The sequence below is a fragment of the Misgurnus anguillicaudatus genome, chromosome 2 (genome assembly GCF_027580225.2).
Source record: "Misgurnus anguillicaudatus chromosome 2, ASM2758022v2, whole genome shotgun sequence".
In the NCBI taxonomy this organism is placed as follows: domain Eukaryota; kingdom Metazoa; phylum Chordata; class Actinopteri; order Cypriniformes; family Cobitidae; genus Misgurnus; species Misgurnus anguillicaudatus.
In genome coordinates, this window is record NC_073338.2 from 23,941,409 (window position 1) to 23,956,452 (window position 15,044).

At 38.3% G+C, this 15,044-nt stretch overlaps 1 protein-coding gene across 1 annotated transcript in view; it reads right to left on the reverse strand.

The window, feature by feature from the left end:
• Window positions 1-15,044, reverse strand: part of kiaa1217 (KIAA1217 ortholog) — a 47,125-nt gene that overhangs the window by 14,831 nt on the left and 17,250 nt on the right. Inside the window, exons 4-11 of the mRNA XM_073875131.1 lie at window positions 13,951-14,149; window positions 13,136-13,229; window positions 9,620-10,317; window positions 9,086-9,187; window positions 8,920-8,969; window positions 6,613-6,784; window positions 6,353-6,523; window positions 69-209 (exon numbers count right to left, since the gene is read on the reverse strand). Of these exons, the coding sequence (XP_073731232.1) occupies window positions 69-209; window positions 6,353-6,523; window positions 6,613-6,784; window positions 8,920-8,969; window positions 9,086-9,187; window positions 9,620-10,317; window positions 13,136-13,229; window positions 13,951-14,149 (1,627 nt within the window). The remainder of the gene's footprint in view (window positions 1-68; window positions 210-6,352; window positions 6,524-6,612; window positions 6,785-8,919; window positions 8,970-9,085; window positions 9,188-9,619; window positions 10,318-13,135; window positions 13,230-13,950; window positions 14,150-15,044) is intronic.

Consider the following 15,044-nt stretch of genomic DNA (forward strand, 5'->3'; position numbering starts at 1 on the left):
ATTTTAGTAAATGATTACACAAATATAAAACTGACATGGTTCCACGGGCAGGAAAATATATATCCTGTTCTCCTTTGAGTGCTGCCAATGCTTCTCCTACTTTGCGTAGATTGACTGCACCTTCCTCTACATCCTTCAGGGTGACTGCTTGATGGCCCGTGTCGGAGGTGGATTTTCTCTTAATCTTCTCAACATAGTTCTCCAAATCTCTGTACCGTATCATAACAAACAGACAATATAATAATGCACTATATAAAATAGGTCTGACACTAGTAACGAAGATTCTTTTAATTTTTTATTAATGTAGTACAATTTTCAATTACATTTTTTGCATAATAATTTGAGTGAAACGTTTGGACATTGCAGTTTGTGCAAATCTGATGATCTGTATCCCCAGCTTAATCTGAAAATGTTCTCATGAGAAGAGCATCTTCTGCTTCACTGAATGTGTGGAAATCTGATCTTTTGTTCAAAGGAATTACCATGCCCAATGTCACAAAGTTGCTTACATTTGACTAATGAAAGTCTTCTAGAAAGAGTGATGAATCTTAAATATTCTTGACTTCTTAAATATACGTAAATTATTCATCTTTTCTTTTTCAAAATCTTGACTTTTGCTGTATTTATTCATTTAAAATTTAAAGAAATATTTTCGTTAAATGTACTATCCCTTATGCCATTGCAGTATATGACTTCCTTTCTTCAGTTGAAAACAAACAAATAATTTTATATTAAAGGACAAGTTCGGTATTTTACACTTAAAGCCCTGTTTTCAGATGGTTTGTGATGAAATAGAACGGTTTTGACTGAACTTTCGACATGTGATGGTGCCCCGGGAGTTTTCGGGTGTTTGTTGTTTCGCCTCCCACCTCTACAATGGGTCTGTAGGTGCACTGGAACAATCCTTCCTAAAATGCATTAAACTTTTGTTTACAAAGACGTGAAACTCACCGAGTGGTCAGGGGTGTTCACTGATATGCTCACACAAAAATCGCTGCAAAAGATGCTTTCCAACAGGTTTTATCGTAATTTTTGTCCAACTCCATTGACTTGTATTAGTTGTGCTGTGAGGTACGGTATTACTCGCGCCGGGAACTTTGTTTTTATTCTTGCAATTGGCAAAGGCGGATTATCGCCACCAACTGGGCTGGAGTGTCTATTATTCAAGCTCTCAGCGGAAGAATGTACGGGTGTGAGGCGTTTGGAAAAATAGGTCCAAAAGTTAACAACGAATGCTAAAACACCTGTTGGAAAGTGATCAGTGAACACCCCTGACCACTCGGTGAGTTGCACGTCTTTGTAAACAAAAGTTTAATGCATTTTAGGAAGGATTGTTCCAATGCACCATTAAACCCATTGTAGAGGTGGGAGGTGAAACAACAAACACCCGAAAATTCTCGGGGCAGCCGCATATGTCGAAATTTCAGTCAAAACCGTTCTATTTCATCATAAACAATCTGACAACAGGGCTTTAAGTGTAAAATACCGAACTTGTCCTTTAAGATACCATCATGTTATCTTATACAAGGCTCAACATGCTAAAGCATAAAGAGCATATAGTCATTAAAGTCATTCAAATGACTCTAGAGGGTTAATATATTTCGTGAAATTATCAGTTTGTGAGAGAAAATTATATTTTCAGTAAGGGATAATGTATAGGCTTAAAGGGGGGCGGGTCTATCAAAAGAAGGTCTAGATTCTATTGGGGTAGGGGCGTGTTTGTTTATGTGTGTTAGTGAAGGGGCTTATTTCGCAATAACAACCTGCTACCTGTACATTATCCTGCTTATTGCATTGCTAATTACCTCATAAGTAAGGTAAGGAACATTTAATATTGATTTTAAATATTTTATTTGCGAATTTTAGTGAATGCAGACCTTCTGCGAGGAATTTTTTTTATTTTTTATCTTAACATAAATAAAAATAAATATGTCATATATGTTATTTAAGACATATTTACATTGAATTTTGTGTAATATTAAACTGTACCGGTCAAAATGATTTGCAGCATCCAGGTTACCATGTGTTAGTAGTTTTGAGTGGTTGTTATCTGGGAATAACAAACCTGCAAATGTCGAGACTGGCCAATCAGAATCAAGCATTCCAACGAGCCGTGTATGTTTATTTAGCGATTGATGCATTGCAAACATAGAGATCGGTGTGGTAAATTCAAACACAGGGTTCCCACACCTTAGTTAACTTCAAATTCAAGGACATTTCAAGGACTTTCCAGGTCCAATACCCTCAAATTAAAGGACTAAATGTGGGGACACATTTCAAGTGAGAGCAAGGTTACATAGTGTTACCTTTAAAGATACATTGTAACAGCTCCCTTTCGAGGGAACTCGCGCTGCGTCACTGCGGTGACTCTTTGGGGACCCCTCCAAAGGTAAGTGTGTCTGAATGTGTTTATCAAATTCAACCAATGATGAGGCTTAACAACAAAGACAGGGTGACGCGGGTGCCAGGAAGTATATTGCTATCTGAAATACTGCCAAAGACGGCATTACAGGGATGCAGGAAGTATGGCAAGGGAGACGCAGCGTCTCGTTCCCTTCTCAGGAAACAACAGTTACATACATAACCCGAGACGTTTTCATTTGTCAAACACAACTATGCAAAAAAGCATTTTGGTATAAAACAACCTTCGCATACAGAAGATATAAGCATTTAAAGCAAACAGTTTAGCATGTGTGCTTAAAAAGTCTAGATTCTTTATGATATTATCCTACACTACACAGGGAATAATATGGATCTTTTCTAGAAAACTTTCAATTACCTGTATCTATGTATATTTTAAATATTTTTCCCCCAGACTCACAAACTTTCAAGGACCATTGGAACCCAGCAAACATGGTGATAGATCAACAATAACAAATCTTATTGGTTATTGCGTGTATCATGATGCAATATGCACACACAACAACTAGTCAAGCAAGAATTTTTATCTAAAATTGTTTGTGTGAAGAAAGCAAATCATATACATAAGATGGCATGCTGGTGAGTAAATTAGGAGAATTTTTATATTTGGGTGAACTAATTCTTTAAAGCAGCATTTAGTGACAACCTAATACCGTGTAATGAGAAAGTTATACTGTGAGACCTGCTAAAAGCTGAAAACCTGTTAGACACGCTTTAAGGCTGTTTGTTGACTGACAGTTGACATATAAGAAACGTTTGGAACAGTTGATTGCAACAAAAACTCAGCTATCAGCCAAATACCTTCAGAGGATCATAATAACCTACGTTTTTCTCACTGTCTCAGACCTGTTTCTGTTCTTTGGTTAAGACCTGTAAATCTCTGCAGCTGATTATCATAGCTTGAGCTGCACCTGTATATTAAAGTCTTTAGCAGGGTCTACCACACAAAAAACTGCACTCCATTACATCACTTCACTTATGCATTTGGCAGACGCTTTTAACCAAAGCAACTTACAGTCCATTTGGGCTATACATCTCATCACGAGATATATTCTCTGGGAACAAACTTGTGACCTTTGTGCAGCTAACGCAATTCAGCTAACAAGTTAATAGCAGAAAAACTGCATGCCACCTCACACGCTCTGAGATCACAGTTGAAGTAGTGCATCTGTGGGAAATGGTTCCTGTTTTCTAATTTACCTGAAGGCTTTTCCCATGCAAGATGTCAAGTACTCTAACCACACCACAATCGAACTGAAGCCAGTTACAACACGAATTTCCTTTTTTCATAGTATCGGTATGAATTGATAGATCTGGGTCAATGGAATAAAATGCTTTGATGTTCTACAGTAGACTGAGCCTAAGTACCCATACCTTTCTGAAGTAACCTTACTTATTTTTCCTTAGCGGTACACAGAGTTCATTGTCACAGGAAAGACAGAAAAACATCCAAAGCCTTATTCATCTGAGACAGGTTTGGACAGTGACTTACTAGATCTGTCATTTCATTCTATCATCCAGGCCTCCACCCAAGAAAGGCATGACTTGGTTTTATTTCACCAAGGTCTACACATTCAAATCGAACAATACCCGGTACAACACTAAAGATGTTGTACTGAGAATCCCTTCTGTTTTTTGTTTATTAAAGCCTGTGTTTAGCATTGACTGGAGACTTAAAGCTCACATAACACACGCTGTTTCTGATGTTAATCTGGAGAACATATAGAGTAGTATTAAATCCTTTATATCTCCGAAGAGTCTTTAGTTTAATCATATTTATAAAAGAAAGATTAGCTTTACTGAATTTTTCCGATAAAGTACGAAAAAATTAAGAAGAAGGAGTTCCTACCGCGGGAGGAGCGAGTACAAGTCATGCAACACTATACAACATTGTTTAACTTATGATTCACTACATGTTTGTGCCATTTATATAATATGCACGTGCCTATTTCCAACATAACACAGAAGTGTTACTTACTGCATGCAACTCATGACCCGGTTGGGACTTTTCAATGAAATCCAGCGCATTAAACACAAACGCAAAACTCCACTGCTACCCCTGCTATAATAAACTATATCCATCGTTTCATAAGGCTGGCTTTCTTCTCCTTACATCCTAAAACACACTTCTTCTTTCGTGCCATTGTTGAGTTTTGAAATTAAACAGAGCTGTGTCGCGTAATGTGATGTTTGCAAGTTCTAGCGTCTCCTGCTGATTGACGGGTGGGCGGGGTTTCCGGGAGATGTGCCTAGGGGTGGGCGGAATGACCAAAAATCTATTCCTCGGAATCAGTCATTTTATTTCACGGAACTGTATATTCACGGTATAAATGTTTTTCCGTTTATATTGTTTTTTGATTATAAAAATTTACAGAAATTTGCAACTCACTCAATGCCCACCGCAGTTTTAAATTATGAGCAATTTAAAGTTAATAATGTTAAAGTGAAAATGCCCAGAAGATAACAAAAGATTAAGTCTTGATAATTTTTGTTAATTTTGTAGACTATTGAAGCACTAGTATGCCTTCATTGTATTTTGTATTTATGCATACATTACATTAAAAATAGGCAATATGTAAAATAACAGGTATAAATATATGCAAAAACCTACAGACAGGATGAATACCAATATAGCCTATATGAGAGACGAAGCTCTAGATATTATAAATATGACAGGTGCTATGATGTTATGATCATGAAGTCTGTTTTAAGGTCTTGACACCCTTTACTTTCTATTAGACCTTAACATTTGCGTCTCTTTCTCGTCTTTCCGATCAGATATGTTTGTACTATAAGCAAATGGCACGTCAAACTACATCGCTCCAGCAGCGCACGTGTCACTGATATAAATGCTAGTTTTCTATTAGCTTACTTAAAGTTCAGAAAACTTTACAACTATTAGCATTATGTGCGAGAAGAACTCTTTATTACATAAATAACTCCTCCGTCACACTCAGTCTAACATGCGGAAGGGCAGAGTTAGCCACGCCCACTTATTTGCATTCCACGGAATAGAAAAATCTGTTACGTCTGACATTTCACCGGTAACGGAATATACCGTCATACCGCCCAGCCCTAGATGTGCCCATAAAAAGAAACTATACGTATAGAAACCCCTGAAACGTCAGCTGGACCCATAATCGAAAAAAAACTCTCCGAAACTTGTACGAACCCTGGCGAAGTGCATTCGGCACAGAAATACTTTGTAACACCCAAATGCTTTTTTGACACTTTGTCTACGTTTAGCATGAGGAAACAACTGTGTTAATAAGTCAGAATGCATGAAATACCATTGAACCACCCCTTTAAATGTGCAATGTGGGACTTTTAGAAGGATCTCTTGACAGAAATGCAATATAATATACTGTACATAACTATTTTATCAGTGGTGTATAAAGACCTTACATAATTAACTGTGTTGTTTTAATTAACTTAGAATGAGACATTTTTTATCTACAAAAACTGTGTCCCCTTACATGGAATTTGCCGTCATATTTCTACAGTAGCCCTAAATGGACAAACTGTTCTACAGAGTGCATTTCGCCCCTAGGTTGTCTCAGACATTGACATATTTGTCCTTTGGTGGCTCACGTTCACAAAATACATGCAAGACACTCCCTTAACAGTAAACTCTGATTACGCATGAGATTATGCGAGTATCTGGCAAACGCGAGCGTCCCTTTAATCATAAACCCTTTAGACGCATCTGCAGCAGGCACTTATTTTGACAAGACACGTGATGCACATAAGATAACTCGACAAAATATGTGCAGAACACATATTTTGAAATACGAACCACACACATGACGGGCTACATACATTTGTGACGAACTTTGCATCGAGCGCCCTCGAAAAAAGAAGTCACCCGCCACCACTGCTCAATATAGTATCACGCTAGCCACATAAGATTCATGACGCTCTGTTTTCTTACCCAAGCTGCAAGAGAACGTTCTCCTCCATGCACATATACTTATGTCTTTCTTCTTCCACCTGGACTTTCTGTTTGAGAACAGGGTCCTCAGCGCGCAGTGTAGCCACTGAAAGCTTTCCAGAGATCTCCTGCTCTGCCTGTCGTAGCATCATTCTTATGGTATCCTGGTTCTGTAGCTACATATGCAAGCAAAGGTTACAGTAGTTAATAATGAAGGTTAATATGACCTGCTGCATACATGTGTGAAATATGACTGTGTATGTAGCTGCATCTGTTTGAGCTGGTAGAGTTGGAGTCTGAGGTCAGAGACGTTTCTTTTGAAGGTGAAGAGGAGAGGGCTTGCAGCAGAGTCTATGACAGGGGCTTGAGCATGTGATAAAAGGGGGTCTGTGTTTACAGCTGGGTCCTTAGATGATGCTACAGCATAGACACCTAAAGAACATACCAACATTGTTTTAATTAAAGGTAAATATGTGACTCTGTCTGTGAAATCCAGGCTAAAGTATCATAATCATAGGAGCATCAAAGTTGAATTTTGTTTTGATTTCGATATCATATATTTTGAGATCATGAAGTCAATATAAAAGATAATTTCACAGAATGTTCTTTACATGATTTTTTGTACAGTAGAAAACAGTTAATCACAAAGAAATGACTTTAGCTCGGTTTTCACAGACTGGGTCACATTTCATGAAACACAGCAAGTGACATTAAATAAAAGCTGAAATCTGTATGCTTTTTGTTTGTTTTTTTAAATAAACAAAAAACAGTTATTCAATAATTAAATACATTAAAACAATATGTGTTCAACTTTTTTTACTTTCCCTTATTCACAGTCTTAATGTTTAATAATTTATAATCTGATCTGCCGGGTACGATTTTTCGGGAAACTAATTTGACTTCAACTCAAGATAAGTATGTATAGTAACCGGCAATTCATATTTCTTTTGTCTTTTCATATCTCAAACAGAGATGGTAAAACAGAAAAGTTAAAGGGGTCATATGATGCAATTTTATGTTTTCCTTTGTCTGTTTACTGAGTGCTAAAAGCTGTCCATGCATATAGAAGATCCGTAAAATCGCAAAGATAAAAGTCTTAAACCCAAAGAGATATTCTCTCTAAAAGTGACGGCTCATTCACGCCTTCCTAACACATCTTATTCAAACACGTCACTACCAAGGGACAACCTTCCGATCTCTCTGATGAAGCCAATACAGAAGTGACTTAAACTGCAATTCATCGACTAGCCGCTCCAATCCTTATTTTGCCCTTCATGACAACTGTGAGGGGGTGAATTTTTTTGTAACTCCTCCGTTTAAATTATATTAAGCTTTAAAGTTCTGCATAATTAAGGGCGTGGCCACTTGAGTGAGGGGTGAACAGCCACTGCGATCACTAGAATCGAGCTATGCGGGCGTGGTTTCAGGAACCAGACACCTCAGCTTCACCTACGTTCTGCCTCTTTACCTATTTTCGGATTTCCATGAGTGATGCGCGATGATGCGCGGCCAAGATGGCGATGTCAGGCAACGCCTACTTTAAGCTTTAAAAACGATCTTCAGAAACCAATAGATAAACTACTACATAACACCGCCCGAATGTATACGCAAAGAAAGAAAGTCGTAGCTTTTATTTTCGTGGTAAAATTGTTCCCACCGCCGTCATGACGTGGAGATGCTTTGATTTGAGAGATGATATTCCAAATATGGTAAGGGGTGCAACATTTCCGTCACACACTTGAGGTATTCGGCCAATCACAACGCACTGGATAGCTGGCCAATCAGAGCACACTGCGCCTTTCAGAACTATGATTTTTGTAAAAATCAAGGCGTTTCAGTAAAGCGGGGCATTGAGAACCAACAATAGTGTACGGTATGTGGAAAATAAACTGTGTTACACCAAATACACAAAATTATGATATTTTTAGAAATGTCATATGACCCCATTACCGTATTTTCCGGACTATGAGTCGCGTTTTTTTTTTTCATATTTTGGCTGGTGCTGCGTCTTATTCTCAGGAGGGCCTTGTAAGTCAGTATAAATTAATTTTGACATTTATGAGGCAAGAGCGACAATTACTGTCTACAGCCACGAGAGTCCAGTATATGCTGCTGCAGTATTTATGCAATTCAGTGAATTCAGTGATGTTGAATGACGAGTCCGTGAACTTGATGCTCAGTGTCTTGTTCGGTTAATTCAGCCTTCCAGGTATGTTCTGTATGCTGTTGTTTATCGTGTAAATAACTGATACGATTACGTACGAACATCTATTCAGCCTGCTGTTCTGTGTGCTATTGTTTAGTTGAATAACTTGCATCTCCAGATTAAATGTGTGTTCTTCGGCGCGGATTTTGTGAAATAATTTTATAAATAAATGCCACGTATAGTCCTCTGCGACTTATATATGTTATTTCGTCTGACTGACGCATTTTTGATTGGTGCGACTTATAGTCTGGAAATTACGCAGATTTAAGTAATAAACAGTAGTAGATAGTAATTGCATGAAAATTGCTACTATAACATTTATGTTTATTTAAAAATCATATTGCTAAGAATTTTTACTCACCACCACTATTTATGTTATGAGCAGGAGAGGCCGTCCTCAATGTTTTCTCACTAGAGTAAAAGATGAAAAAAAATTTGGTCAGAATACATGCAACTAATTCTACCTAAACATTAAATATATTGCTTTCTGTAATATTTTATTATCATAAAGCTTTATAAAGTTTTACCTCGTGGTCTCTTTGGCACTTGTATTTGTACCCTTATAAAGAGCATGTTGAACAAGTCCAGTAAGACTGGCTATCTGCTGCTCCATAGCCTTTATTCTTACACTGCAAAACACAAACCACATCAGTACTGGTTAACAATATTAAAGAGCAAAACAACCCCACAGACACAAAAAAAATTAATGTTTGCAGGCCACAGAACTGTGAATCTGGGAGTATTATTAACACAATACGCAGGCATGATATTATTGCCTTCCCGTTCTTAAGGGCAGAACTGTGTCATTTTTTAAATATTGGTACCATAAAAAGCAGTAAATAGTTATATTGCACTTTACACTAATCCCCTAATCTCCATTCACCACAAAATTATTTTATTTGTTTGTTAACTTTTTTCTTTATAATATTAAATTCACAAAAAGCCTCAAATCTGTTTTCCACATGCACAACATAATGGTCTGGTCTGTGCCTTAAAACACTGAGCTTATTAAAATTGAATGGAAATATGAAAATGTATGAAAACCTCAAATTGACTCTCACCTCTGAGGATCTCCCTGAAACGGTCTATCTCCATGACCAGGCGGAAAGTCAGCAAAAACAGGAGAAGCCATATTGCCTCTCACCCTGGTAACTACGTCCATGTTTCCATTACTCTCCTTACGTAAAGATCTCCTAACAGCTGATGCCCTTTCAATTGTCATGCCTTGTGAGGGTATGTCAAACATTCTGACCTCATTGACCCGCTGGGGTGAAGCCGGTGGAGTTTTGGTCTCGCTGTACTTGAGGGACCTCTGTCTATAGAGGGTGTGCTGGTCCTGGCCATCTGCGTAAGTGCCAGTAGACTTGATAGAGGAGCGATGCTGGATATACGGCACCCCGTCTGGGGTGTCTCCCGTATGGCTGCCTTGAGAGGAGGCGATGCTGAGCCTGGCCTCGATCGTAGCGTACGGGTCAGCGAATAAAGAAATGCTCTTAGTGCCCAGATCTTCATCTGGTTTAACGTCTCTTCGTTCTAGGATGGCACTAGTGCTGGATGTGTTGGAGCGGCTGGGGGGAACGCTCGGGATACGTTCCCTGGGTAAGGTCGCGCCACCGGGCATGGAAACAGAATGGCTGTATGAAATCCTGGAGGGGGAAGAGGGCACAGATCGAGGTGTAGGAGGAGACAAGGAGCCCTGGACTGAGTTGATGGGACTTCCAGGCTGCTGTCTGCTACTGTAAAGCCTCTCTCTTGTCGTCTGCGGATAGACCAAAAACACAAAGGGAATTACCTAACCAAAGGTGAAAAAAAGCATTTTGTGGGACATACTAGTAAAGGGGTGTGCACACTAAAGCTTTAACCCCTTCAGACCCTGCGTCCACTGGAATGGACATCATATGGTTTGTGGTTCAAACCAATAATAATGCTGATCAACCAATCAAAATAAGGCACACTAATTAAACACCTGAAAAATCAGGTCTGAAGGGGTTAAATGCGTCTGAAACGCCAGGCGGACACAGAATATAGGAGCGTGCCAGCTTTGTTTCAGCCGAGTGCTTTGGTTTCTATGATACTTCTGCTTTGTTTATCAGTCGTTGAACGATGCGCCGGTTAATTGTTGTCTTATTTGCCCCGCCCCTCCTCTACTGTGATTGGACGGCCGAGTAAGAACTGACATTGATGAGCTGAGCGTTTACATTTTTCAACTGTTGGCACTGAAAAACCACCGGATAAAAAGTCGGGCCGACTACCAAAACACACTTGTAGCCAATCAGCAGTAAGGGGCGTGTCTACTAACCGACATCGTTGCCTGGGTTGCATGTGCAGGGCGGGTCAATCAAAAGAAGGTTCAGATTCTATTGGGGCAGGTGCCTGTTTATTTACGTGATTTCAAATATCAACATTGGCTTTCAGAGATCATGGACCCCGCCTTTAAGAAAAACAACTTGACACAGAAAGTCATTAGATATGAAAAGGATGAATAAAATGCTTTCATCACATATTTAACATGAAAAAGGGGATTAAACGGTGCTTTTGGCAGGAGAAATAAGAAATCTTTCCCTAAACAAATTTCACGTCAGGAAACCAAAAACAAAATTGTATTGTATTTTCTGTCTTGATATGATTTATGTTTAGAAAAGCGCATAGATCTGAACAAAAGACTGAATCCTTAATAGCCCTGCCCAGACCTGTCGGTGTACAGTGGTCATGCGTAAGCGTGCAGCAATAAAAGCTCACAGACAAAATGTGCGTGCATGTGAATAATCCCTCATTCAGGGCATAGCAACACTCTTTGAATTGGCCCAGAGAGAAACAACATTCTCCAAACCTGTCTTTACAACCTCAAGTCTAGTTTTCAGATCAGATTCAACAGAGAACCCAACAAATATAATTACATTAAATGCATTGTCTGATCATTTGTAATGTAATGTCAAATGCATGACATAACCAAGCAAGTTGCTACAAATATCCTGTAGTTTCTATCAATTAAGTTGTATGTCATTGTTTATTAAAGATACAGTACATTTAGAGGTCCTCTGAGCTCTCCGGATATCCCAAAGTCAGGCATGTTTTAACAGGTGCAGAAATGTTTCATTATTGTATAATCTAGGATAAAAATAGCCAAACATGCATCTTTAAATATAAAAGCTTGTGTCCACATCTTTAAGTTATTTAAATGATTTTTTTTTTGCTAAAACAAAAGGCCTATACTGCACATCATCAAGCCCAAACACTACAGAAAATGAACAAAACAAGTGCATCGCATTAACAAACAAGTTTGTGCATGTTTGCTTTCTCACACTCTCGGGAGACCTGTTTTACACATCCATTTGTTTTTCCAGCTCATATCATGCTACCAATCTCACATTCGGTTGGGGGGTGAAAGGGTTTCCCATGTGGACAGAGCGATTGTTTTTAGGACTCACAGCTGTGCGAGTGAAACTACTGCGGGTGTGACACTTCATGCAAGTCATTGTCCCATCAAAAACAAAAGAGACACATTTGCAATAACTGCACTGAGATATTATGGCAGCAGAACAAACAAACAAATTGCATAAGCATTGCAAAATATAAAAGATACCCATACGGATAAAAAATTTAATATCTTGTAACACACACTGTAAGTCACCTTGCATACGCCAAATGTATAAATGTTAATGCATAAATGCAATTCTCCTAGTAAACAGCATGCTGGATGTGGTAAGGTGATGCAGACTTATTACAGCAGGGAACTACAAGGTCAGGTGCATCCATTACTAGAAAGCACCATGTTTATGTTTATCCTCACACCCAACGCAGGAATTTCAGCACTGGCTTTGAATTATGCTCTACTAAATATCTATTGATCTGCTGAACTAGAGATAAGGATATAATAGAGTAATCTTATAATCAGATAGCTATGAACTATGAATCTTATCCTGTTAGAGGTGACACCATGGCTTTGTTACAAAATTTTGTGAGCATTTAAAGGCATAGTAGGGTCATTCTTGTATCCTTTGTGTTAAAGACAATCCCAGAATGCACTGCAAAACCAAATCCAGGTGTCATGTGTTATGTAATGAGTCATGACATAACTTTCACTGTTTGGCCTGTTTATTCATCATCAGAGCAGTGGTGTCATTCTAGCACCTTGTCAATTAGTAGAAAATGTATGTAACATTTAGCAAAATAAACAAAAAGTTTTAAAGTTCCCTAAACAGCCAACCTAAAGAAGGAGACCTTTGTTAAAGGTGAGCAGCCATTATTATTATAATTGCAGAAGAGCACTTTGTACAATTAGTCAGTACAGTAGTCAATATAATTGCAACAGTGGTGTTATTTTGTCGGGTGTGGTGAAAAACCGAGTCAGTGGGACCCTGTCCAACATCGAAGGGTGCGGCAAGAATTGACTTTTGACTCTTTAAGATGAACAGATGCAAAATCTTAACCTTTAAGTTCAAAATCTTTACAACCAGCTGCGTACAGTGTGGAAAAGAACCAGACTGTATTTGCCGAGAGATAATTTGAATAACAAACACAAAGAGTAACAACAGTGAAACAGTTTTATAAGACTGCGGTCATGCTCTTTTACTCACCCGAACATCTCCATTATTGCTTCTTGTGTTTTGATTGAAAGCCTGGGCTGGATCCTTGTGATACACCTTCAGGCAGGAGTGTGGTGTGATGTTCCTGTACAAATAATATTACGCTGTGTCAGCTTGGTTAAAGACAAAAATATCCCAACTTTTGGGCTTTCCCTGATGTGGTGAGATTCTATTTAAGACATTAAAGTGGAAGGAAATCCAAATGTGATGGTTTACACATTGCACATGACAATTACAAATCCATATATCCAAAGCCAAAACAGCATGATCACATATTTGCATTTCATAGTGACAAAATGTTAAAGCATGTCAACACAAGCCCCCAAAAGCATGTTAAGAAACCTAGTCCAACCTGCACTACACACGCATTCACACACACAGATCTTGCTGACTAGTTAGGGAGTCGTGGACATGTGCAGAGTAGGGTGTGTACAAGGGCGTCACCCAACAGTCTGTGCATACTCAAAATCAAGCACTCCCTGCAATTTTCTGCACTTAAAAACCAACACAGGTGAGCCACACAGTATCAACTGCACATACAGGGAATATCTGTGCTATACAAATTTTGCAGGATGCATCCCATATCCCACTACTATTCTTGAAGTTCAAGTTTAACTTCAATTACACACACGTGCAATTGTTTTCATTTATAAACTAAATCAAATCCAACATTGTGGGCATGATTTGCATTACAAAACACTGTAACACACATCCTTAATATACAATAACATTTTCTTTGCCAAATAACAGGCCAAAAAATCTTTGTGTATGGATTGTACTGACTGCTAATCTGCTAAAGCACCCACCTGACATCAGTTAACTCGTAGTACATGTTTCTGGTGTCATCCTTGATGTATATAGCCACGTTGGGTGACTCCAGTGTCTTCATACTCAGTTGTTGGGGAAAGGCACTGACAAACAGAGCTTTGATAGTGTCTGCACTCGTCAGCTCATTGGGCATTCGGATCTGTTTGGTGTCCTCTCCATACTGCAGGTACAGTACACCTACAAATACACCAAATTAGAGTTCACTACTAGTATCAAAAGTTGTTTACTGTGATTTGCAGGTGCATTACCATTGAAATCCACAAAACCTATAAATATATTCCTTAAATGCATATATTAGGGCTTAATAGACATATTGAATGAAAGGTAAATGGTGTCACCTGCATTTTCTCTTGGGTCTGTTGTTAGACCAATTCAAAAGGTTAAGAGAAAAAAATTTGGTTCAAATTAATTAGACTTCATCAATAATATTAAATTATTGTGTTAAACAATACAAACGATAGTAAGTGATTAATGCAGATTTTTTTTGGAATTTGTTCACACGCTTTTCTATTAATCTATTCTGAGTAATTTTGGCAAGCCTGATCTATGCTTTCAATTACAATAACATATCTATGTTTATAATAATGTAATACAACAAAAGCATCTGGAAATATTTAAAGGGGACATTTCACAAGACTTTTTTAAGATGTTAAATAAATCTTTGGTGTCCCCAGAGTACATATTTGATGTTTTAGCTCAAAATATCATGTTAAAATTGCCACTTTGTACAGTAGGTGTGACCAAATAATGTGCTGTTTTGGGTGTGGCCTTTAAAATGCAAATAACTTGATATCTGCACTAAATGGCAGTGCCGCAGTTGAATAGTGCCGATTAAGGGGCGTATTATTCCCTTCTGACATCACAAGGGGAGCCAATTTTTTTTGCAGAGAATGGTTTACCAAAACTAAGTTAATTGGTTGTTCTTTTTCATATTTTCTAGGTTAATAGAAGAACTGGGGACCCAATTATAGCACTTAAACATGGAAAAACTCAGATATGTCCCCTTTAAAGGAATAGTTCACCCAAAGATGAATGTTCTGTTATCATTTTCTCACTCTCATGTTGTTACAAA